The sequence below is a fragment of the Bufo gargarizans genome, chromosome 8 (assembly GCF_014858855.1).
Source record: "Bufo gargarizans isolate SCDJY-AF-19 chromosome 8, ASM1485885v1, whole genome shotgun sequence".
Taxonomy (NCBI): Eukaryota; Metazoa; Chordata; class Amphibia; order Anura; family Bufonidae; genus Bufo; species Bufo gargarizans.
The window spans coordinates 47,193,668-47,220,850 of NC_058087.1; the positions used below are offsets into that span (position 1 = coordinate 47,193,668).

The 27,183-nt window shown below is 41.7% G+C and overlaps 1 protein-coding gene across 1 annotated transcript in view; it reads left to right on the forward strand.

The window, feature by feature from the left end:
- Nucleotides 1-424: 424 nt before the first annotated feature.
- The window catches only part of COL6A1 (collagen type VI alpha 1 chain), a 47,167-nt gene continuing 20,408 nt past the window's right edge, over nt 425-27,183 (forward strand). Inside the window, exons 1-20 of the mRNA XM_044303451.1 lie at nt 425-730; nt 8,443-8,572; nt 10,441-10,641; nt 10,768-10,927; nt 11,015-11,137; nt 12,379-12,399; nt 12,502-12,522; nt 12,625-12,669; nt 12,747-12,800; nt 15,663-15,707; nt 15,813-15,839; nt 17,029-17,055; nt 18,454-18,498; nt 18,918-18,971; nt 19,995-20,057; nt 21,275-21,337; nt 22,284-22,337; nt 22,441-22,476; nt 24,244-24,306; nt 24,784-24,846. Coding sequence (XP_044159386.1) covers nt 553-730; nt 8,443-8,572; nt 10,441-10,641; nt 10,768-10,927; nt 11,015-11,137; nt 12,379-12,399; nt 12,502-12,522; nt 12,625-12,669; nt 12,747-12,800; nt 15,663-15,707; nt 15,813-15,839; nt 17,029-17,055; nt 18,454-18,498; nt 18,918-18,971; nt 19,995-20,057; nt 21,275-21,337; nt 22,284-22,337; nt 22,441-22,476; nt 24,244-24,306; nt 24,784-24,846 — 1,473 coding nt within the window. The 5' untranslated portion in view covers nt 425-552. The remainder of the gene's footprint in view (nt 731-8,442; nt 8,573-10,440; nt 10,642-10,767; nt 10,928-11,014; nt 11,138-12,378; nt 12,400-12,501; nt 12,523-12,624; nt 12,670-12,746; nt 12,801-15,662; nt 15,708-15,812; nt 15,840-17,028; nt 17,056-18,453; nt 18,499-18,917; nt 18,972-19,994; nt 20,058-21,274; nt 21,338-22,283; nt 22,338-22,440; nt 22,477-24,243; nt 24,307-24,783; nt 24,847-27,183) is intronic.

Here is a 27,183-nt window from a genome sequence, read left to right on the forward strand (position 1 = left end):
AACTCTTCCACATCACCCCCTGTCTTCTCCCTGCACCCCTCTCAACTCCTCCACATCACCCTCTGTCTTCTCCCTGCACCCCTCTCAACTCCTCCACATCACCCTCTGTCTTCTCCCTGCACCCCTCTCAACTCTTCCACATCACCCCCTGTCTTCTCCCTGCACCCCTCTCAACTCTTCCACATCACCCTCTGTCTTCTCCCTGCACCCCTCTCAACTCTTCCACATCACCCCCTGTCTTCTCCCTGCACCCCTCTCAACTCTTCCACATCACCCCCTGTCTTCTCCCTGCACCCCTCTCATCCTGAGCAGGAGATACACTGTACAAGTTCCCTGTCAATGTTACAATGAAAACTTTCCAGGGTGACCCTCCTTTTCACAAGGACCATCCTCTCCAAGTGCCTCTCCCCTCCCTGTGAATGTCAGCAGCACTGCCCCTCTCTGTGTAGTGTGTGTCTGAGCTCTGCATTCCCTCCAGCGCAGCACTCTGCAGCATTGTCAGGCACTCGCTGAACTTCCAACTCCCCTCCTGCCTGGGATACAGGGGGCACCATGAAGATGCTGAGGGGAGACCTCCCGCTGACCCTGCTGCACCTCTTCCTTCTATTAGGAGGTGGCATAGGACAGCAGGGCCAGGGTCAGATCCCCATTAAGGATGGTAACCAGCCTGGCACTGGAGGTGGCACTGAGATCTTCTTCCCCCCATCAGACAGAAAATCTTCCTATCAAGGTAATATTACATGCTGCTTGGCTTTCAGCTTTACCTCTACAGTCGCTTCCAGCTATTCTTTTATCTTTTATGGGTTTAGTATTTGCAATGGACTACGTCTTTCCTGACTGTTCCCATCAAAGGTGGAGATCAAGTTTTTGGGAAATACAAATCACAGTCTGGCAGGGTGTGCTGGAATTCATAGCCTGGCATCTTCTATTGTATATACCATACTTCTTTCTGCTTACAGGCGATACCCGCCCTCAGTACCCTATGTAATGTATCCTATGATTTATGACCATATATTATAAGAAACGTATAATTCTACCAAATGTACTTTTCCTTTACACTTTTCACCACTTTGCAAGACTCTAGATAATTTGATGGCCACCAATGACCTTCTTTTATCCCTTAGCACCAAAGTATCTATAGATTGTTTATAGGTAACATATCCCCCCCCCTCCCCCCACATCTGTAACGCTGGAGTGGGAGGAGTCACCAAATACTCGTCAAAGGTTCCATATAGAAATAAAGATGCACTGTATATATTGGTACATTGAAAACTAGCAATATGTTGTATCAAGCCAGAGGAATAGTCGGCTGTATGTTACAGTTCGGGCGACTTTTAGGCTGGACGTACACCTTCAAAAGTTGTTGGCCATAGCTATTCCTCCAGATCTTCCTATACACATGCATCCTCAGCTCAGCCCTAAGCAAGTGTCCTCTGAAGATCTGATACCAGCATTACTGGACGACCAGTGCCGCTGAACTTGGCGGGTTTGGCCAGCTACAATCTATTGTCTGTGGCCACTAATGTTGTGTTGTATGCCATCCTAGATCTTTGCCTTTATGTTGATCGCATGGATAAAATCAGATTTGGGATATGCAATAGTCCAAGCTGCTTCTCCTCTATATTGCAGTAGATTTTGGCCCAAAATGTACATTAGCGCAGTATACTGCAACCTATAAATATGTATCTTAAGAATTTTTACTATTTCTGAATATGATGTGCTTATAAGTACCAAATAAGGGTTACTTGATGGAAATCCCTGTATTAAACGCTGATCTATCAATACTGAAAGGGGTTCTCCCACGAAAAACTTCTGCAGTTTTTAAACCAGCACCTGGATCTGAATACTTTTATAATTGCATGTAATTAAAAATTGAGTATAGCCCCTGAGCTATTTATTAAAAATGTATCTCTATAGCGCCACCTGCTGTTTGCTCATTTTCTAATTTCTCTGTCCTGCTCACTGAGATTGATGCCCATGCTCAGTTTGGTCCTTCAACTTCCACCAGCTGCAGTAGAAAGGACATGCCCCTTGAGAAAATGTATTCCCCCTTGAGATGCCAACTTGAAATAAATCTGACAGCAATTGCGGCAATGAATGGGGAGTTCTCTGGATCCATGAGCGGTACAGGGCTGGTTCTGAGTTTGTTGGAAAGAGACTGCCATGTACTATATGATGTCATTTTATTTTTCATATTAATCATAGGATAACGCCTTTAAAGGGCTTCCACCAGAAAAACTGTTATGTAGCTGACTGACACTAGCGATGCGCTAATGTCAGCACTAAATAACAGTATGTTTCTAGCATTAGTCCCTGCAGCCGTTCTGATAAAAAAATGCACTTTTATAATATGCTAATGAGCCTCTAGGTGCTATGTGGGCGTAAAATCAGCACCTAGAGGCTCCGTCTACTCACCCTTTATCCCGCCCAGGTCCTCCATTCTGCCCGCCTCGCTCCTCTTGATTGATGTCACGGTTCGCAGCATCACTGACGAAATCCTGCGCCTGCGCCGTTCACTTCTGTCTTCGGCGCAGTGAGTGAATGATGCAATCCTGGTGCCGGCTTCCTCACTGCGCCTGCGCCGACTATGTCACAGTGAGGAAGCCGGCATCAGGAGAGCGGCCTTCACTCACTGCGCCTGCGCCGAATACAGAAGTGAACGGCGCAGGCGCGGGATTTCGTCAGCGATGCTGCGAACCGTGACATCAATCAAGAGGAGCTGGGCGGGCAGAACAGGGGACCTGGGCGGGATAAAGGGTGAGTAGACGGAGCCTCTAGGTGCTGATTTTATGCCCACATAGCACCTAGAGGCTCATTAGCATATTATAAAAGTGCTTTTTTTAGCACAACGGCTGCAGGGAGAAAGGTAAAAACATACTGTTATGTAGTGCTGACATTAGCGCATCGTATAACATAACAGTATTTCTGGGGGTAGAAAACCTTTAATCTAATCACTCTACTGCCAATATAATTTCCTTTAGTTCAATTTGCATATACAGTGAAGCATTGCATTGGATCACTGCCATGCAGTTCCCCAGCAAAATGTATTGTTACTAGAATGTTTTGTTTTCTTTTAGCTTTGGTTGTCTTTTTTCTATGAATGTCTCATTGCATAGTTAAAGGAGTTGTGCAGTGATAACCTATCCTCAGTATAGGTAATCAATATCAGAATGGTGGGGGTCCGACACTCGGGACCCCGCTGATCAGTTGCTTAACGAGTTGGCGGCGCTCCATGGAAGCACCACTTCCCCTTCATTACACTACGCGTCGTCTCCTGTGGAGCAGCGGTGTATTGTAATTACAAGTGAATGGAGACAAAGTGCAGGGTAAGGCCCCATGCACACGGCCGTTGTTCACGGCCGTGTGCGGGCCGTGGAACCGCGGCCTGGATCCCTCCTGAGAGCAGGAGCGCACGGCGTCACTGGTTGCTATGACGCCGTGCGCTCCCTGCTGCCGGCACAGTACAGTAATACACTGGTATAGATCATACCAGTGTATTACTGTACTGTGCCGGCAGCAGGGAGCGCACGGCGTCATAGCAACCAGTGACGCCGTGCGCTCCTGCTCTCAGGAGGGATCCAGGCCGCGGTTCCACGGCCCGCACACGGCCGTGAACAACGGCCGTGTGCATGGGGCCTAATGAACAGGAAGTGAAGTTCGCATGGAACAGCTGATCAGTGGGAATGTCGGGAGTCAATGCAATTATTTATTATAATACAAATGCTGCAAACCCCAGAGGAGCGAGGCAGAGGATGGGAGTGGTAGTGGCTCTGGCTGCAATACTTATTCACAGTGGCAATCCTTACACCAATGCACCCTAGGGACAGGGAAGTAATATGAGGGTGTACTCTTTCTTTCCTCTGGGCACACCCTGATGGTGGAGCTTCTGCCTGATGGTAGTTGCGGTTACTAAAGCGCAAAATGGGTATTGTAGTACATCAAACTGTATCAAAACACAGTTCTAAATAATTCACAGTGCAAATATCATCATACAGTGATTTATGGATATAAGCAAGTATGGGGGTTGTAGTACTCCTCCTCTCTATCTTTTTCAGAGATAGTGATTCTCTGGGATGAAGGCCTAGTTCTCTGAGGAGTGAGAACATGTGGTTTCTTCTCAAGCCTTCATCGAACACACTACTAACTGAACTAGGGGCAGATCTAAGCCCCTCCTCTAGCCTCTTTCAAGGCCAGCGTCAATATTGTAAACCCCAACAGATCCATACAGGGATTCTGGCAGAATGCCCCCCCAGAGGTCAACAACCCCTTTAAAATGTAAACTGGCCATATGCTAAAATATCAAGGAACTGCATACTGTAGGAAGGCGCAAGGGGCCGTCATTGATGGAAGGTATGTGTCATCGACCTTGGTGAGGTAAGAGATGGTAGATTTAAGTGTCAGTGGCAGCTAGGGATGACTGACATTGTTCTGTTGTTAGTATGGCTGTAAAGCCGATCCTGGCTGGCTCTTACTGGGAGTAGCCAAAGTGCTGGGTAGGTGGCTGCTCCCCACTCTCCAGGCCAAGTCTTTTTTGGCCTATGTAAAACCCAGCCAGCAGTCTCAGCTGGGTGTGGGTTTCTCCTCTCAGCAGAAAGCACTGTCAGTCTCTGTGTGTTTGGGAACTGAGAACTTTCCTGGGAGTTAAAAGAAGCCACATCTCACTGAGAGACACCTGCTGGAAAACAGGCCCTAAAGCCTGCTTAGGACTGTCGGTGGAAAAACTGCTGACCAGGTGAAGGCTTTTGTTCTGTGAACTTTTTATGGTGTAAACAAACACCAAGACTGCAAACCATTACTTTTTGTTTTTCCTTATGTGTGAATAAAACACTGAACTGTTTGTTAAAGACTTTGTGGTTGCCTCTGTACTGCGTCCGCTAGCCTGTTTACCAGACCAAATCCCCACAATACACAACAGTTTCCTGGTATAATTCTACAGTTACCACCTATCAGATCAACACTCTCAACTGGTTTGGGCAGCCACTGGCGCCATAAACTGTACAGTGGATGGAAGGCTCCAGCATATTCAGCTCAACTACTATTCACTTGAAACATAGCTGAGCTCTAAAACCCCACCATGGTCAATAGACAGTTTACTGAACCTTTCTATTGAATATTTTCCGGAGCAGGTAGCTGACTGAAGCAGCTGATTGGTGGGGGTGCCGATCTGATATTAATGACCTATTCCGAAAATAGATAGGCAGTCAATATCAATAGTCCCGGAAAAATAATTTTAAGGGAACATTTAAAGGAGTTATCCCATCATAGACAATGGGGGCCTATGGCTAGGATAAGCCCCCATTGTCTGATAAGTGCGGGTCCCACCGCTGGGACCCGCACCTACAAGGAGAACGGAGCCGGGGAGAGCTGTGGCTGGAGGACCCCGGGTTTCCCGGGGTCCGTCCACCACCAGGCGCAGCTCCCAGCCTCTCCCATTAAAGTGAATGGGAGCGCAACGGGCATGCACGGCCACCGCTCCCATTCATTTCTATGGGGCCGCTCGGCTATTTTCGGCGGCTCCATAGAAATGAATGTGCGGCTGCGCATGCGCAGTGCGCCCTCCTTAAGTTTCTCCGCTCCGTTCTGCTTGTAGGTGCGGGTCCCAGCGGTGGGACCTGCACCTATCAGACAATGGGGGCATATCCTAGCGATAGGCCCCCATTGTCTATGATGGGATAACCCCTTTAAGTATAAGCTGATGAGGGTCAATACATTCAATACAGTTGAATTCAAAAATGTTTGCCATAATGATTGCTTCAGTTTTGTCTATACCATTTCAGCTTATTGTCATAGTGGCCATTTTAAAGTCTCTGATTTTAATGGGTAGCCATTTTGTTTTCTATAGGCCTGAGTTTTTAGTCAAATGATGACTAGATATGCACAATATTCTAATATAAATATAACATCAATAGGCAACTTAACCTGAAGCTCTTGGGAACCATGCTAAACCTGTAAAAGAGTCCCTATCTACTGTGTACCATTTATAATACTGGTGTTTTCTACATACTGGCCTGTGGACCCTTCAGGCACCAAGGCGCTTGATTGACCTCTACTGTACTCCTGCACTTACCATAGTTACTTCGCTTTAAATACAGGCTGGTCCAAAAGTATGGAGACATCTGAACAAATGGAAAATGGTGGTTAGAACTCCATCCTGTGTGTGGCATGTTGTTAAGGGGAACGGGGCATATCTGTGAGGGGTGTTGATCAAAATAGCGGCCATTTTGAAAGCTGCCTTCTTGGAACAAAGTCAATACTTTCAAATGGGAAGCAGTACATGTGACATATGTATCCAATAAAGAATTTGATGAGGAATCCAAATCCTTTATTCCTGCCAAGGTTATTAGCAATTTTTCCATGACATGGAACACAATGACGATCTGCTACAGGAAATGCTCAATGTGCTCCCAGTTGTTTCAAATTGTCGTGGTGACTTTCTTCTCCTATTCACAATGTACTGAGAGCAACACCTCAGCAGAAATGCTTGCACAGGCATCCAGGATCCGCTGTTGCATGTGCGCCACACTCTGGAATTTCACTGCATAAACCCTGGACTTGACATCACCACCCAGGTAGAAATCCAAGGCGATCGAGGGGGCCACTTCACCAGGCCAAGATGTCGAATCCACTACCCAAGAAACTGTTGATCCAAAAATTTGCGGACATCACATCCATAATGTTGTAGGGGAGGGGGAGCACCATCCTACTGGGAATGTGCCATTTTCGTTGCACAGTGACGGAAACACCTTGTCATGTACCAATTGCATATATTTGGCAGCAGTAGGATTATTATCAATAAAGAGTGGGCCTACTATCTTTTTTCCCCACACACCACCCCTTGACTTTCTGTGCGTCAACAATCTTGGAGCAGTCTATCCGGTGCAGATTTGTGTCAGACCAGTATTGAAGGTTTTGTTTGTTCTCCTTTTTCATGTAGAAGTTTGCTGAACAGTGCTGTTTCTGTGAAATATAGGCCCAGTTGCAATTGCTGTGACACCTATTCCTCAGATTCAACATGGTGTCCGGAATCATCCTCATTGAGATGATGCAGCAACTGGATCTTGTAAAGGTACCATTTGTGCGTAGCTAGTATCCCCCGGATGGTGGTTCGACTAACCCTGCTCTTCTGTGACAGACGCCGGGTAGGACAATGTGGGCTGTTGCTGAAGGATACCATTGTTGTTGCATCATCTGTGTTGTTACCTCCACTTTTGGCAGGTCCATCATAGAACCTGTTTGGCGAAACAGTCTGTTCAGCATTAAAATCAACTAGCATGACTTGGCTTCCGCGCTCCCTGGGTAACAGCCCAATCGCTCTCCTCACCTTGTGTCTTAATCTCGCAGCCAAATCTACATCTGCATATCTATATCTTTAACAAATAGAAAATTGTTAAAAACTTTGGCATGAATAAAGTTACATCATATTTAAGCACAGATTTGTATTCCTCATCAAATTCAAAATCAGTAACATTTGTCACAGGCACCCTTCCCATTTGAAAATATCTACTTGGTTCCAAGTTGGTGGCTTTGCCACACACAGAATGGCGTTCCCAATCAGTGATTTCCATTTTTTTCAGGTGTCTCCATACTTTAGGACTACACTGTAGTTTCTCATGCCTTAGCATTCCTTGTATCTGTGGTTTTTAATTTTGCATATGTCAGAGCTACCTACTGTACCTTGTTCTTTGACCTAAAAAGTTTTGCATGCAGGGAGCAAATTAGGTTGAAGATTGGACCATTGGCAAAATATTTTGATAGGGGCATTTGTACATATGATATATTTTTATTAATAATAGCATTTAGGATACCTTAGAATTTCCAATCAATTACTTTTCCATACAAAAATGCTGAAAATTGCCAAATCGGTCAGTTCAAAATGGCTGTCCTAGACAATTTATGGGAGCGGTGGTGCAACTTAAGTGACGGAAGCCCCAAAGTAACTGCTTGTTTTCCTCTTCATGTAAAATGCTAATGCCTTTAAATGAATTTGTACACACTTTCACAAGAAACCAAACAACATTGACAGATACAGGACCTACAGACAGACAGACCTCCATTAACAGTGACAGTGGAACATTTCTTTCTACCACTCATCAAGTCCCAGAAAACTCTGTAATAATTCAGTACTACAAATAATTCAACCAAGAAGAAGGATGGTGATTGGTGAACAATCTACTCTGTTCACCATCTACCCAATCAATGTATTGACAATCCAGGCTGTACACTAGTGATCAAAAACAAGCCATTCTCTATAGTGATCATACCTAGTAAGCATGCATGATGAACCTATGGCCATTTATAATTGATCTATTATTTTTGTAGTCATGCAACTATTTGAGATGGTGGACTCTTTTCTTAAAGCTAAATATATTTCTCCAGTAGCATCCAGTATATTAACATATATAATGTGGTTATAATAGATGTATGTGTTTGACTTGTTTTCAGATTGTCCTGTGGATATTTTCTTCGTGCTGGACACATCAGAGAGTGTTGCTCTCCGTGTGAAACCATTCAAGACTCTTGTGACCCAAGTCAAAGAGTTTACCAAAAAGTTCATAGATAAGCTCACTGCAAGGTAACCATACAATTCTTTTACCCTATACTTACATAAAGTGGACGCATATCTATAAAAAAAAATAAAGATTACACAAGGGTGTGGGTCCAGTAAATGTCTTGGTAAAGAACTTGTAATACAGTCAACTGTTAATACAGAAAAAAATATTTACTCATTGAAACCTTTTCAGCAGCATTTAAGTACTGTATATTTATGCTGTCATGATCCTAATAACATTTGAATATAAAGCCTATTAATATGTTTCATAGATTTTTTTATGCATTAATTTGCTTCATGCAGTTTTAGTCTTCATTGGTAGTCTATGGGCACCCTTGCAAAGTTTTTATTTTTCACTTGCAATGTATATAATCCCTTAACTATCAGAAACACCCAAAAAACTGCTGACATTAAAAAGTTTTCCACTTTGTACAATGTCTTCTTGCTAAAATCAGTGCACAATCCATGTAAAGCACGTTGCAGTGGTGGCCCGTTTCTGCCACAGTCCAGCTTCCTTTAGCGGACACAGGTGTCATGTGTTTCACCTGCCATCCTCTTCCCTGCTAGCATTCCAGACTGGCTTGTCCTCCACTGACCACCATCATGGAGTCCAGATGCTGATGTTCCACATAGCTCCTGCAGACTGCAGACTGCGCTTCTCAGTGAAGGCCTCCTGTCCTGTCTTTAAGGCAAACACATCCTTCCTGACTTCCAAAGGGCCAGTATGTGCTTCCTAGTTTCATCTAGCTAATGGATGGACACTTCTAATTATTTAAGGCACCTTCCTCTAGGAGGTTTTTTAGTTACCAGTGACAAGTTAACGTGTGCTTTTCTGTTTGTCTGCCCTTGTACCAACCTTTTGTCATGGCTGAGGATGGGGAAAACCCTCAGCCGTGCGATGCCAGAAGATGGACGGTCAGTGCCAGGCCAGGACAGGAATCAGGGAGCAGGTCACCTCCTACCTAACAATCCCTAATTCTGACCCTGTCTCCTAGCCGTATGAGCCGACCCTGATGGTAGAAGGGCTCATACTCCGGAACCTTATATTCCTGCTAGCCCTCAGGGTGGCCCCGGACTAGGAGCTGGGTAAGACTACCTGTTCCTCCTAGATACAAACGAACAGGAGTCTCACTGGCCAAGCTATAAAGAAAGGGGAAACAGGAACAGACATACAAAAGACACACCTAACAAAGACAGGTTGCCAGGTGCAACCGCATGCACTTTGCAGCAAGCTGCTTAGCACCAGCTCAGGCTGCTATGCTGCGACATACAAAATAACAACTTGTTGCCCGCGGCAACCACAAGTGAGGCAACATAGTAGCGGCCCTCACCTGTGGTTGAACAACCAAACCAAACCGCAGGCAACAGCTTGCGGTTCAGGAGTCACGACCATGACCATGGTCGTGACACCTTTGCCTGCTTATTGATTCTTACCCATCCCCTGCCTGTTTTGATCATAACTTGTTTACAGTATTGACGCTTTGCTACCGGTTTTGACCATGGATTAGTTTTATAGATTTGCATGATCGCTACCTGCCCTGACCTCAGTCTGTTTCCTGACTTTGAGTATTGCCTGATCCCTAGGAGTTTCACACCAGAGTCTTTGTGCCCAGTGGGTCAGCTGCCAACCACCCCAGGATTATTCCAAGAGGTGGCAACCTGGTGGCTCTATACAAGGTCAGATCCTTGTATAGAGGTTAAAGGGTGAGAAACAGTTAGCTGCCACTGTCATTAACAAAGCATTGGCATGACAAATCCTACAGAATTACCTAAAAGAATGTTTGAAAATGATGTTTCTGATATATGTATAACTCTTAACGTTCTAGAGTCACGTCATAAGCATTTATTTAAGCTGTACTGAGATTTAGCCCTAAACATCTCTTTGATTTTAGGTATTACCGGTGTGACCGCAACCTTGTATGGAATGCAGGAGCTCTGCACTATAGTGATGAAATCATCTTAATTAGCTCTCTGCTCAACCTAGAAAAAGACCGTGATACCTTGAAGAGTAGAGTTGATACAGTTGAGTACATAGGCAAAGGTACTCACACTGACTGTGCCATCAAAAGAGGCATTGAAGAGATCTTGATTGGGTTGGTATAATTTGTATAATAGACATTCTATCTATCTATCTCTCTTTTTGTTTATCAATCACCAAAATTCTTTACATTGATCACATTGATCTATCTATGGTCATATAACTTGACTTCCTGTTACAGAGGATCCCACCAAAGGGAGAACAAATATCTAGTTGTGGTGACCGATGGTCATCCTTTGGAAGGATACAAAGAGCCATGTGGTGGTCTGGAAGATGCTGCAAATGAAGCCAGACACCTAGGAATTAAAGTTTTCTCTGTTGCCATCTCACCAAACCACCTGGTAAGATGGAATCTCTTTGATTCAATGTAGATATCATGCAAATAAATGCACAGCCGCATCTAATGCTTTCTCTTTTCTTATGTGCAGGAACCACGTCTCAGTGTTATAGCCTCTGATCCAAACTACAGGAGGAACTTCACAGCCACCAGTGCTGCTGGCTTGTCTGAAGTGGAACTAGAAAACACAATTGATTCCATAATTGACACTATTGTGAGTAATTAAAAGAATGTATATCTACTGTACTTGGCTGTTTCCATCAGCCCCATAGACATCGAGTGGAGTGGCAGGGCGCAGGCTACATCACTGTTCCGTTCAAACTCGGACCTACAGTATGGAGGAACAGGGACATGCAAACCTCCATTCTAGTGAACACTGGTGGCCCAGGGGTGCGGTCCCAGTGATCAGACATTTGTCACCTGAGGCAACTCCTTTAATGCAAGTGTGAACAGAGCCTTAGTAAGGGTGGGTTCACACTACCGTTAGGGATTCCGTTATGGCTTTCCGTTATAACATGGTCATAACAGAAAATAACATAATCCATAAGATGGAAGGACGGATCCGTTCTTCTGCCCATAGACTTGTATTATGACGGAATGCAAAATAGAAGCCTTTAAAAGGATCCGTCTGGTTCCCGTTATGTAAGTCGGAAAACAAAGTTCTGTCGACAGGACTTTGTTTTCCGTCTTGCATAACGGGACCCAGACTGATCCGTTATGTTTTCCCATAGACTTCTATTAGGACGAAAAGCAAATGGAATGCCTGTTAAAGGCTTCCGTTTTGCATTCTGTCTGGGCATTCCGTTATTTTCATTATAACCATGTTATAACGGAAAGCTATAACGGAATCCCTAACGCTAGTGTGAACCCACCCTAAGGAAAAATGCCTCAGTCATGGCAAATTATAAAAACTATATTAGCGACCCAAGTGTCCATGACATTGGCAAGAATGGATATTTCAGCTCATAGTGCATACAGTACACTATACTATAGTGTAGAGTAGTTTTAAAAGTGGCAATCGTAGTTAAAAAAGTGTACCAGGATAAAGTAAGTTCCAAATATTTATACTATATGTATATAATTGTAACACTTAAGGTGATTTAGTCTTAATACATTTTTGCACTCTATAGAGGTGTTTGATACTGTGTGACAAATAAACTTTATTTTCCTCTATTGAATATTAAGGGCTTGAAGAGTTCTGCAACTCACTGTAAAATGGAAAATGAGATGACTTATGTCTGTAGTATACAGACAAGAATCACAAATTTACAGGCTTAGTCGTCAGGGCTATTGATACAATGTATACACTTAATTATGGTGTTTTATTAATACGTCAGATATCTGCTATTTGTAAACATTTTCTTTCATACATATTAACTATGTAATTCTATGAACAGATGAACAGAGTTGCTACAATGGTTTCAGGCTTATAACTTTCATTTTCCTTTATTACAGAAAGCTAACGGTGAACACGGGGTGAGTATTACATATATGTTAATGAACCCTGAAGACGTCATGCTATACAATGCTGTATGGAGTCACTAATAACCCTTTCTTTCCCTTCTCTTAATGCTGCAGTGCTGCTCCTATGAGTGTCAGGTAAGGGATGTCTGTAGTGCGGGATGTGCACAAATTGTGAATATTACAAAAATGTATAATTCTATGAAATGCTTTAACTGTTATATTCTTGTTTTTCCTTAGCCTCCCCGAGGAAGTTCAGGTCCTCCTGGTCCCCTTGGTTATGAGGTGAGGGCTACTATAAGGTGAGTAAAATAATTGATATACATAGTAAACTCTGTCTGACAATGTTCCTGTAACCATAGGGAGAAACTGGCAAAACTGGACTTCCAGGAGATCGTGGACCTCCAGGAGACCCTGTAAGTAAACTTTTCTTGAAGAATTTAATTAACAAGGCATCTGTGGCCATAATGAGTAAAAAAAAAAAAGTTAATTCAAGATTTATGTAAACTACTTAAACATGCAGGTTAAACACCACCTTAAAACACCATTTTAGTGTTCAAATTTCATTATCATATTAGTGACTAGAGTAGAATTTTCCAGAGCTTTAGATAATCTACACATACTGATGATGTTATTCTGTCTACTTGTAGCCACCTCTAGAGGGAGCTTCTGAGCTTACTGCATAATGTTTTATTATGTATTTTAATATGTAACAATATGTAGTAAACACTTAAGAGCCTCCCCCTAGTGGTGGCCACATAGAGTTATCATTTAACTCTTTGTCCATGCAGATGATTTTGAGTTCTGTATCAGAAAAAAAGATGTTCCAACCGCTTTAAACATACAATAAGAAATTAATCAGCGTAGAATTTATTATCTAAAATATCATTGTGTTAAAAGGTGGACATTTAATTCAATAATTATTACATTTATATAATAGCATAGTGCACCTCTTGAATTGCTGAGAACATCAGATGTCATGTTTTTTTATTGCATTATTTCTGCTAAATAATTATGTGAGTAGGCTAAATCCACATCCAAAAATTTAATATACTGTATATAATATTGTGCATCACACATCTTTTAGATCAGATCCATGGGCTAAATTTACACTTAGGATATACACATTCAAAGTTTGTGCATAGACACATACTGAGGCTGTGGTTCACCTGATTAAAATGCTGTTTTTCTTTTGGTGATATGAGGCCCCGTACGCAAGTTATGATACTTTTTCTTAATATGCAAATTATATCATTGGTGCAATGAGGGTGTCCCCATTGCTCTTACACCCAAACTCTACTGATTTCTGTGGCCAGCCTCTTCTTCGCTGCCTTGATTGACAGGCTTAGGCAGTAGCAAAGCAGCCAGGGAGGGGCTGGCCACAGAAATCAGCAGAGCTTGGGTACAATAAAAGCAACGCCCTCATTGCACCAAAGGCTTAATTTACATATTAAGGGAAAGTATCATAGCTTTGTAACAAAGTTATGGATCAACAAAAGAAATAGTGTGTTTTAATCAGGTGAACCACAACTATGTGTCTATGGAAACAATTTGATAGAGGGGTTGCTGGTGACAGATTCCCTTTAATTACGGTAAAATTATGATTTATTCAGGAAAACTACAAGAACATTATACACATGATTTCTAGCATTTTCCTAGTTGGCTAAATCAGCCAATACACATTGCTGCCTGGCTCCAAGCATGTTACTTGGTGCTATTAGTGCAGTGACACCACTGTCATACACCTAGGTGGACCTGTCTCCCGGCAGACTCCCATGTCTGAAGCTGACAATGGGAAAATGTAGCACCAGATGAACAACAGTCTTGGTTTCTGGATACCTATATTTTCCTTTTGCATATGAGCTCTCTCATCGGTTACGTTATTCCACAGTTGGATGTACCCTTTAAATTAGCAATATATCTATGCAGAAGAAACTCCCAATGACCCACTCTACTAAACCATTCATGACTAGACCAAATGACTAACTGACTCTTCCATGGGGGCTTAGTCATACTTGCTTGAAGTCAGTGCTACTATTAGGAAGCCCTTTGACATTTTATCATGCCACTCAATTATTCAGTGAGCTTTATCATGGCGGTCTGCCAAAAAGTGCTTTCTACTTCTTGTAAACTTTCTATCTTGTAAAAGGTTCATCATGTTTTTCGAGTACCTGGTTTGTGTAAACTGTTTCTGCCAGTGTTAGCGGATTGCTCACTGAAGTAGGAAACATAAAACTATCCAAAATAAATTAAAATGTTGCTCTTACTCCAATATTACACGGTTAGGCTTCCGTTCATTGGCCTCAGATGATCGCATAACCTCAGTGACTCAAGAACAGTTGCGCTCATAGTTATTCAATCGGCATTATAGGACCTTTGAGGGATTACTGCACAGTTTTATCAGTTTTTGAGAAAAAATATGTAATTATCACAGAAACTACATTTTTCACAATTATTTTTAATTATTAGATTTAATTTAGTGCATAATTGTGGCTTAGATGACATAATTAAATTGGTTTTCCAGGATGTAGATATTGATGGCCTGGCCTCAGGATAGGACATCAGTTACAGACTAGTGGGGGTCTGACACCTGGCACCCCACCGATCAACCATTTCAGGAAGCGGATGAAGAAGGAAGCAGAAGGCTCCATCCTTTGTGTAGTGGCCATGCTGAAGTACTACAGCTCAGCTCCTATTCAAATCAATGGGAACTCAGCTGCAGCACACTGTCACCGGAAACTATAAGAAGATGGAACCTTCCATCCATTGCATAGTTTTGGGTGCAAGCTGATCAGTGGGAGTATCGGACCCCAGCTGATTTAATATTGATAACCTACCATAAGGATAGATCCAAACAGTCAATTGTGTATCTTAACCACATAATTCAGTACCACCCACACCTGCTTCGGAGCTAACCAGGCTCCAATCTTCAGTCGATATAATGCACACACATGCAGACTTTTCATACACTGACTCACCGCTTGTTCGTAGCTTGTTATGAAATTCTTCCATTTATTAATCCAATCCACCATGTGACATTTTGGAAGCACAAACGTCCTTAATCATGCATAATGATTTAAGTGCACGACAGTCGTATAATACCCATCTTCAACTATATCAATACAAATATACTGGGAATAGGTCATCAATATCTAAGTCCCAGGAAACCCCCTCAATTCTACTTACCAGTTATTCGATTTTAAATATAAGATTAATTTTTGCCACTTTTTATCACAGTTTTCCAAGTGTTCATTGCTAATAACGTCTAACTTTTGCAGGGCCGTACTGGTGACATTGGACCTGTAGGCTATCAGGGTATGAAGGTAAATTTGATGACATTTACATATTACCTATGGTATAATCACTGTGCTGTTTGATGTTCACATTGATCTTGATCTTAAATTGCCTTTTCTTCTTTTTCATTATAGGGTGACCAAGGAACCAGAGGAGAAAAGGTAAGTAGGCATGAGAAAAACTTCGGTATTAAATTAGCTGAGCTTGGAAGTGTCAGGGAGCTAGGTGCACACATAATGTGTATTAGTAAAGTGTTATGAGATGGTTGTGGAGAAATTGTAGACACTTGATATTTTCCTACTGAGGAAGTAGATGACTTATGATAACCGCAAGAATTCCGACCATGTTGGAAGTCCTGTAATTGCGTAACTTTTGATTTCGTATTTAATTAGAATAGATTAGCACTACGGTTATGAACAGTTAAATATTGCTAACAGGAGTAGACTCGGAACTTAAAGTGGCCCTGAAAAAAGAACTAAAAGTGGCCCAATTTTGTCGTTAGGTCCATACTGACAGAAGTCAGGGCCGAGACAAGTAGGCAGGACCAGCAATACCCTATTGTGGCACATTATACCACCCTAGCAGAGCCAAATATTATAGTGCATGACAAAATAATGCCCCAGCAGCACAAAATATCTCCCCAAAAACTGCCCCTTTGTGGTAGCCAGCCCAGCCGCCACATTCTGTCCTCTTACTCTAGTTGCCTTAGGATTGCTATAGAGTTGAGTTCAGGAGGCACCAGATCATTACTTACCAGGCTGGAGACTGTGAAGAGGGCTCAGATGGTCCCCTGGGCATCAGCCAACTGGGAAGTTTCCTTGTGGAGTCTATGGCCAGTCCACCCCGATAACTAATAAAAATAATTGTTATTATTATCATCATAAACTATGAGGCCTCAAACAAAAGCCTTGACGTTTGTTTAAGGAGAACAGAGGCCCCAAAACACAAATAACAATTAAACCCATTACAGAATTACAGAAGCTGCTTGACATGTCCTTATTCTTGCCCCATAGCCTTTTCATGAGTTAAGTAGATTTTCCGCTTACATAGTTAATACGGTTGAAAAAACACATAAGTCCATCAAGTTCAACCAAAGAATAGGTCAAGCTTTGGAGACAACCTCCCTGTGCAGGTTCTCACTGCATATTAAAATTGGGATGAGACCAGCCTCAAATAGATCCCTTTTCTCCAAGGACCCCAAAGCAGCTGCAAGGGACTGTCTCTATGGTATGTGCATGCTTTTAGTGAAAACCATTGGTAGCAGTAAAAAACAATTGGAGGCCAACTCACCATCTTTATTCATTCACATTATGAACTGTCTTGCTACAACTATCTGATTTTCTATTGCAGGGTGCAAGAGGAGCAAAGGGGGCAAAGGTAAGTTGTTTTGCAGTTTTAAGACAAACTAGTTTAAAGAGGTACGCCCATCTTAACCATTGGAATACCTACCAGCTCTCTATGTAGCCCTGGTCTGGCCTTTGCATAAAATGGGCTTTCTGATCTCACGTGCAAAACATTTTTTAAATCTTTTATTTGTGTTTCACATAACTGGATCTGTGCATTCTCAATCCACATCCAGTTCTAGAACTGTATTTACAGTCTGCATTAGCAACTGCCTATATTCTCACACTAGATATGCCTAAGAACTCGATTTTCATCTTATTAATGTGACCTGATTTAGACAATACCTTTTGTTAGAAGAATTCCCAAATGATAAACTAGTCACCGGTTTTCCTGCTGCTGGAATTGTCAGTAATCACCTTTAATCCTTAAGGGTGCCTGATAGTGATGAGCGGTGAGCGGCATAGGCAATATTAGTTTTTGTGATATTTTACTAATTTTTTCGCATAATATTTGCAATAAATTGGCAAATTCTACAATTCGTGATCTCCAGTCATTATTTTTGCGATTGCGCAAATCGGCACTAATGATTGTGCATATTTTTTTGTGCAATACATGGAACTTCACATTTTATCAGGTCTGAGTAGATATTACTGATTGGTGCACTAAGTATTGTTGTAACATCACACCACTATGTCTGTAGCATGTACGGTATGTATGGACAGCAGAGAAACACTAATTCCTATCACACTACCTAACACCCTGCACTGGAGCCTATCAGCTACACTACATCAGGATATAACCTACACTGACTATCTCCCACTAATTATCTGTATTATATATATGAGCTAACTATCTAATGTAATTGGATAAGGAATAGGATCCAGATTAAAGCAGAGAGCACAGCAATGTCACTGCTCTCTCTCTCAGAACTGCAAAAACAGCAGAAAATGGCTGCTGGGGAGGTTCTCATATAGTAAGGGGTAGGCAACTTTTTGTTGCTAGGGATGTTGCTAAGCTCTGACAAAGATATTGCAGCCTTCTCATTGGCCCACAAGCAAGAAGCAGTGAGGGTGCTGATGAAAAAAAATCTAGAATATTTGCGATTACGAATATATAGCACAATATTCTACATCTTCACGAATTCTCAAAGTGCCGATATTCGCGATAAAAATTTGCGGTTAGAATATTCGCGATCAACACTAGTGCCTGATAGAAAGTGCTAAATTCCCCTACAGTGCAAACACAGGGGAAATTAAGAAGTGTAGTACATAGTGCCCATTGATATCAATAGGCTGTCCATTTAACATATGGACAGACTTGTTCTTCCAGCGATGAAGATGCTCTTTGTAGCTGCCCTCATTTCCAGCTTTATGAAGGAGGTCTCTCTATGGGTAACTATCCATGTTTAAACATGTTTCCTTTATTTCACAGGGTGACAAAGGCAAAAGAGGAACTGATGGGATTGATGGACAAAAGGTGAGTGAACATAATGTTCAAAGTATCAGTCAGGAGCCTTTATCTGAAGACCTAGCCAAACTTGAAATTACTTGAAGAATGCGTGTAACTATTAAAGGGGGATGTTTCGCCAAGACAATCCCTTTATAAAGCTAACTCCAACAATTAGTTGTTAACAGCCCAATTATTGGCCTCTGTAGGGGAAATGTAACATGTTGGCCACTTAAGTGAGTATTTACTTCTGCCCTCTGTCAATCACAATGGGGGCAGCATTTTACAGATGAGTGGAGAGAATGAGCTGGAAAACAACTATTCCTTTATAATGTCTTTTGTAGTAAATAATTTCTTGATCTTTTTTTTTTAGTAAAGGTAGTCCTTTCCTGAAATCTGCAAATAATTTGGGTTTTGTAACATATATGACATTTCATTATTTCCAACAGGGAGAGGATGGACAGCATGGATTCGCTGGTTGCAAAGGATCACCTGGTTTTGAGGTCAGTACCAAAGAGATGTAATAGTTATTTATATAAATCCAAGCTTAAAGTGACCCTCCACACTCCTTTTAGAGCTAAACCCGGACATACCCATATTTTTACCCAGCCAGCCCCCCTGATGTTAGCATTGGAGCATTTCATGCTCTGATGCTCGCCCTTGTAATGTGCTAGATTGTGCAGGGCAAGGACTCTTTTATTTACAATAACACACTGCCGGGCGGAGGTTTCCATCCAGCAGTGTCTTTGGTGATGTCATCAGCTCTGATGGGCAGGCTTTAGTGCTGCTCTAGCCGTTTTACAGGCTAGGGCAGCGCTAAAGCCCGCCCATCAGTGCCGGTGACGTCACCGGGCTCACTGCTGGGCAGAAGCCTCTGCCTGGCAGCCCCATGGAGAGCTCCAGAACATGCCTTTGCCCTGCGCGATTTAGCGTAGGGCAAAGGAGAACATCGGAGCATGAGCTGCTCCGATGCTTAAGTCAGGGGGGCAGCCTGGGTGAAAATGGGAATATGTCTGGGTTCACTCTCTGAACCGTTTTAGGTGGCTGTACACATTAATCTAAAGTTGAAAAAAATGGACGAGTTCAACTAAAACGAACGTTTGTCTGTTGAAATTTAATTAATGATAATTTTAGCTGACCCATGATAAATTATTGTCATGGGTCAGCTTGAAGAAAGATTGTTAATGAATGATGGGTGAGTAGTCTCTACATTATATTCAATCTGGCCTTGCTGTAATAGAAAACAGCTCCCTGAACTACTGACTTCCTACATAGGCTGTTATAGATCTGCATTTATAGACAGCGGCCAATCTGAAGTGGCAGAGCTGAACGAAGGAGGAAGGGTAGCAATCTGAACCAATAATGAGGCAAGAGGTGTGTTTCTGACTACCTCAGACTTCCTCTAGGCACTGTGGTTAAATTGGAGTCACAGATCACAGCTCTGCTATATTTAAACATGTTGAACCCAGTGTGTCCTAATTAAATCTTCAATTAATCTCATTAATGCTCATGTGTTGTCCTCATAGGGAGAATCTGGACCTGCTGGGCCGAAAGGAGATCCTGGCTCATATGGACTAAAAGGAAATAAGGTAACTCCATTTATTCTTCCATGAAATACAATAGGATACATTCCTCAACATTGAAACTGCAAAACCAAGAAGGAAAAGTCAAGGAATCATGGAAATCACAGGATCGACATGCTAATGATATACAAATGATAAAAAAAGGATATTCAAAACATCTCAATTTATTCAGTATTGATTATGAGTACCATGAGCAGAAATATGCACACTTACACACCTTGGCATGCAATAAGTGATGTTATTAATAGCTTTCTGAGGAACATTCTACCATGCTGAATTCACTTAGGCACGCAAATCATCAAGATCCGCTGCTAGCAGCTCCCTTTGCAACTGCTGACCAATGATGTCCCAGATGTGCTCAATGGGAGACAAGTCTGGAGACGCTGCAGGCCATGGTAGCACATTTAGGCCACACATTCTGCTCACAGTAGTATAAACAACACATGGCCTGGGATTGTCCTGTTTAAAAATGGCTCTTGGTACACTTTGAAGAAATGGCCATACTATTGGTTCCATGACCAAATCAATGTAACGCTGAGCTGTTAAAGACTAGAGGAGTCCAGCTAACGTACATTATGGCACCCCACACCATAATCCGGGAAGTAGGACCAGTTTGCCCTTGTAAAGGCCTCTTCATGGTGTTGACAAGATGGTCTCCATACCAATCTCTGGCTATCAGGATAGACCTCCATTCCAGCCTCCAATGCTATCTTGCTGTGCACCATGATAGCCTTTGAGAGCGATGGTGTGAGATCAGTGAAAAACCTGTAGCTGGACGTCTGGCTATGAGCCTTCTGATGGTTTGGGTAGACAATGTATGCCGCCCTTGGCTTTGGATGTGATGTCCAACTTCACTTGGGATCACTACGCGACCTTCTTCTAATCTGACAATCCATCCAGGCAAAGGTTCGCCTCTGTACACCTCTTGCTGTAATAAACGAAGTTCTCTCAGTTCAAGTTTTCTGTCCCTCTCAGTTTCCACCAAGTGGTGATAACTGGCAAGTTATCCCATGTAACTTGATCCAATTTTTTTGAGGTTTTATAAAGCTAAAAAACTTTTGTTTCAATCTGTCCTTCAATCTTTTATGTACCCCCCTCCCCATATGCACAGATTGGAGCTAGGTGCTTGAAAATGCGATCATTTGCAGATCTTAACGACACCTGCTACATGATCACTAGTCGCACAGTACAAAGGTGTCTACAGTATGTCATTTATGTTTTAGGGTGAATCTGGACGTCCTGGCACTGCAGGGAAACCTGGTAATGCTGGTGTCATAGGAGACAAGGTAAGATTTTGAAAGACCCTTTTTATTATTGATTGGGGTTTTGAACAAAGGATAACCATGAGGTTTGAAGTCAGTGACATATCACTGCTGGGAGGTGTATGGCCCATTCATGAAAATCCATGCACTAAAAACATGGTAAAATATGGACCACAAATATCTTACGTGAAACAAATCAAAATGGTAGAATATGCCCCCATTGTCTGATAAGTGTGAGTCCTACCTCTGAGACCCGCATCTACACTGATAACGAAGCGAGGAAGGTGGTGACCTTGGGTCCGGCCACCACCAAGCGCTCTCCCCATAGTACTGAATGGGAGCTCACCGCGCTTGCGCGGCCACCGCTCCCATTCATTTCTATGTGGCCGAAGAAAATAGGCGAGCCAGCGCTCGGCTATTCTCAGTCCACCGAATAAATAGAGGGTGGCTGTGCATGCACATTGCTCCCTCTGCAACTCTCAGGCCTTCCTTCTCAGTGTAGGTGAGTGTCCCACCTATCAGACAATGGGGACATATCCTAGCAATATGCCCCCTTTTTCTGAGATGGGAAGACCCCTTTTATATTGCAACAGGTCTGCATTAAAAAGCTTTGCTTAAGCTCTGCAGGATCAACTTTACCAGACACTATGCCTGGTGTAATAGGGATGATTCTGTTGATCAATACTTTTTAAACTATTGGTCACTATGAAGTTAAACTTTTAATATGCTGCTTGGAATGTTTGGGGTGAAAATTTTGCTAATTTAAAACATATGCAAAGTGAAAACATAATGTATGTAGCTGAACTAATATTACCTAATAAATCTAAAAATACAAAAAAACTTACCTATGAAGAAGAAACCAAAGAAACCAGCCTGCGTTTTTAGCTATAATATACTGTATAGATTACTAGTCACGTTATTACCTACTTTTTTGGATTATGGTATCTTATGTTGATTACTTATGTTACAGGGAGATCCAGGAGCAGGTGGCCAACCGGGTGAGAAAGGTGAATCTGGAGATGAGGTAAGTAACCAAATGAACCTGTGACCATAAATATTAAATATATTTCTCATAAATATAAAATCCCTACTAGACAAATTGAGTATATTTTATTTGGTCTTTACAGGGGGATGCCGGACCTGATGGGCCACCAGGTGAACGGGTAAGAGCTGCTACACATCTATGCAGTATTATTACTTTATTTGGGTACTGTATGCTCATGATTGTGTTTTTCACAGTCAGGAGTGAAATTTGTGGCACACATCTGGTAGAAATCTACAACATGTACAGCATACTGCAGATTTGCATAAAAATCCATGGATTTGCCTGTGAATTTTTTACACCACGTGGTAACACTGTTGCATATTTCCATATGGATTTGCTAAGGTTTTAATGATGTAAGATAGTAGTGTATAATGGCTGTGCCTTATTGTAGAATCATAACTGTGAAGAAGCAGGTATTTTTTGGGCTTCCCTATTGTTTTTTTCAGCCATATTATTCCCTGTGTCACTTGCACATCTAGATGCATTTCTGTCACAAGCAGGGGATGTCTCCCTTCTGTGGAATCTGCCAGTACTCTATGCAGTGACCTCACTCCCCTTACTTCTCACTATGTTTGTTTTCTTCTAAGGGGCTCAGAAAGCTGATAAGGAGGGAGTGGGTCAGACTTATAGATACACATAAGCTTCTCTGCTCTTCAGAAGCAATGTAGAAGCAGTTCTATCAGTCTCAGGAGCTCAGCTAGCTCTGAAATGTCCCCACTTCCCATCTTCTGTGTCTCTGTTACTAGGGATGGACCTTATACAACAGGTAGTGGAAGTGAGACCCCTAGTGGCCTTCACTTTACAGCTTTTTCCAGGTGGATGCAGATAGATCTTGTGTAAAAGTACAATTACTCTAAGTAAATATACCCTGTCCCTGACATTCAAATTAATTCACTACTAATACAATTAGTGACAGTTTGTTATTAGCACCTACTTAAAGGGGTTGTCCCACGAAAAATATTCTACAGTTTTTAAACCAGCACCTAGATTTGAATACTTTTGTAATTGTATGTAATAAAAAATTTAGCATAGCCACTGAGTTATTCAATAAAATGTATCTGTATAGCTCCACCTGCTGTTTGTTTTGTTTCTTATTGCTTTGTCCTGCTCACTGAGAAAGCCGCACATGCTCAGTTTCATCCTTAACCTGCCTCCTGAGCTGTGATAGGTAGAGCTGAGACACGCCCTCTGAGCTGTGATAGGTAGAGCTGAGACACGCCTCCTAGTCCTTAGCTGCAGCAGAAAAGACACTCCTCCTGAGCTGTCACCTTGATATAAATCTAGCAGAGCAATAAATGGGGAGATCTCTGGATCCATGTGAGGTACAGGGCTGGTTGTAATTTTGATAGAAAGAGATTTTCATGTACTATATGATGTCTGGTTTTTATTTTTTACATTAGTCATGGGATAACCCCTTTAATACTTTGTTTGGCCACCATTTACCAATAAGTTTTAATATCCAAAATCGTGCTGTATGTTGGGAACTTGGCCTATTTATGATCACTAGTATCATTCTTTGCTCCCAGGGGGTTTAAAATCTGTCATGATCATGCAATGGACGCACAGTAGCATAATGAGGAAAGATTTTCATCTGCTTGATGTAAACTATAAAGAGTCCTATTCATCGATATCAGAACAGATTGAAATACCAGCACTGCTGCTACTAAGTATCTGACTTGCAGATCTGAGGAACAATGTAAACCATAAAGAAGCCGTTCAAACAGCAGATCAACATGAGTGCAGAGAGTTGGACCTTCATCGGTCTGCTATTAATGGCCTATCCAGCTGTTCATGACAGGCTCTTGAATGATAACAGTTTTATACCGAAATGAACTATACACTTAACAATTTATATTATTTTTACAATCTTTTTTTTTTTTTACAGGGCGGTCAAGGAGAGCGTGGTCCTCCAGGGCTATCTGGTGCACGGGGACCCAGAGGAGATAAGGTAGATATCACGAAAGGGGAGTTCTATCACAAACTATGTAGAATAAAAATATCATTGTTAGTTGTTTTACATGTTGTAGCTATTTATTATTTACTTTTAAAAACTTACCTGAAGGGAGCCATTTTGGAGACACTAAATGTGGCTAAAGTGTGCTAAAACAAAAACAGAGCCGATATACAATCCTTCTGCAAAATGGTGTGGCTTTCAAATTGGTTGGTAATGGCTTTGTGATATTGCAAGTAAATCTGCTGTTTACCTGCCAAATAACATGGTCATTAACAATCAGTCTGAAAACAGCTCCAATTTTTGGCACAATGGCACATTGCAGGGGTGCATTTGTGAACACAGACCAAAGGTTTAAAACATTTAAAGCATATATATTTAGGGTTCAATCAGTTTAAGCATGTATACATTTACACTTTATTTAGTTTATTATGTATCTGTTATAATTTACAGTTTTTTCAATTCTATTTCTAGGGAGATCCCGGCCAAACAGGAGACCAAGGTCGAGATGGACCTGTTGGTTCATCTGGTGATCCAGTAAGAATCAATGTTTATGATGATATTACTGCTTAGACTTATTCTCAGATCTATATATCTTATAGCTTACAGCATTTTCAAAATGTTTACCTACAGTACCTACAGGGAGACTGAGCTGGTCTAAAACAATGTCTGTCTCATCACTGGTTCAGACCTCTACAACCTGGACCAGTAATGAGACAGGAGCTGTGGCTACATCAGACTTTTGTAGGCACTGTAGCTACACTGTGACCCCCAACCAGAGCTCTGTCCTCATGGAATAGATGCTAATCGTTTCCTGTAGGTACCGACTTACATATTTTTGAACTTACTAGAAGGTCACTTTTAAGTGAATTTTTAATTCCTTTTTGTAGTGGCTAAAAATAGACATAAAGTTGTCTATGACTATACCGGGGATTGAGAGCTCTGTGTATTTAAAAAATATATATTAGAAAATAAATGACTACAGAATATTAAATACAAAAAATACAAAATGTAAATGTCACAATGGCGGTTCATGGCCTCTGCTGTCCTGTGCGCACAGGTTCTGGCTTCCTGTGTATGAATTAAGTCTTGTACTGTATTCATTGTACAGTACCTCTGTCTTCAGCACTGCTAGGGTTAATCTTCTCCTGCTCTGTGAGCTGCTGCATGATTGTGTCTACTTGCTGATCAGCTGCTCTTATATATACCTGGCTGTTTGGTTTAGTCCTTGCCTGTGCAATTAGCCTCTACAGATTATGCTAGGTCTCTCTAGCTATCTAGAGCCTTTGAAAGAGCTATTATCAGTTGTTATACCTCTCTCAGACACAGTGGTTGGAGACTAGCTGCCATCCACTGCACACACAGAAAGTAGAGAAAAATCTCCTTCCTAACCATCTCACAGTCAGAAACAGTTAGGATAATGGAAGACATTACAGAGAAGTACTGACCTGCATTTTTGTGAATGAAGCACTTTTGATGAGCTATAGGCTTCCTATGTAGCTGTGCAGTCCTGCTTGTTTATATGTGTATCCTTAGTTCCTCCTCCCCTTTCTATAGACTTGCATTGATATATGTAATATGATCTTCCATCAGAGATGATTCCATCTTGGTTGGGAAAAAGTTATTTTTCATACTAAAAAGCTATTTTCTTTTGAGGGGGAGCTGGTACACACCTGATAGAGGAGAACTAGACATTTATCACTGATAAAAAATATTACAGAACTTCTTGTGGTCACTTGCACACTATTGATTTATGCAAAGTTTTGTGAAGTTAGTGACCATTTAAAGTGTGAATACCTGAGGGCCCCTATGATAACACCGTTAGGTCTAGCCCAAATTCAAACCAGTTGGTTGGCACAGTGGATCCACAACCCATGCCAGTAACAATAAAAATATATAAAGCTTTTATTTTAAGCAGTTTCAGTCTTCTTTAGTCTCCCTTCAAACCTTGTGTAAAACAAGCTGAATGTTTGCTATATCTTTATAATGTTTTACATGAATACTGTGCACCACTACTGTACAATATGGAATACTTTCTCTATGACTTTATTTTCTCTTTATAATTTTTATGTGAAGGTTATTTTATATAAACATTGGCAGAAAAGATCTCTGCACTTAAAGTTAAAATATTTAGCAGCAAAAGATGGAGGAGAAATTAAGCAGAAAATAAGTCAGACGTGGCTGCAGACGGCTCTGAGTAAAGATTTGGAGGTTTTCCATTATAATAACAAAGAGGGTATGTGCTTCTAGCCAAATGGAATTGAAGACATAAACTGTGCTTTGTTCTGATACTATAGTTACTAAAATGTGCTATCAATTTTACAGTGATTTGCCTATTTTTTGTATTAAAGAAAGGGATTACAAACTGTTGAGTTTAATAGGAATCTACCAAATTAAATTTTTGATCAGCCAGCCAGAGTTGTAAACATGGGAGGGAGTACTATTTAGACAGAATAATGGGGAAAATTTACTAATATAGTCTAAAAATGCGACAGTGTAAACTTAGACATTGTTAAACTGCGCCAGATTAATCATAGTGGCTGATGCAGGATCATAAATCTTTTGCATATTTAGACTGCCTAGTTTAGGTTTACATCATCTATAACTTGGCTTTGTTTTACTCCAAAATGTTGGCATATTTTTGCCCCCCGAGGCATAATTAAGCCACAACCTCTTTCCTGTAAAGCCATGCCCCCTGTCGGATAAGGGAGTAAAAAGGTTACAAAAAAATGTCTAAAACACTTGATAAAACATGTACAAAGCATGGACATCAGTTTTTGGTACTTTTTCCCATTGTATAATTTTGGTGTCAGCAGGGCTGGTGCAAGGATTTTTGCCACCCTAGGCAAAAGCTAATTTTGACGTCCCATTGAC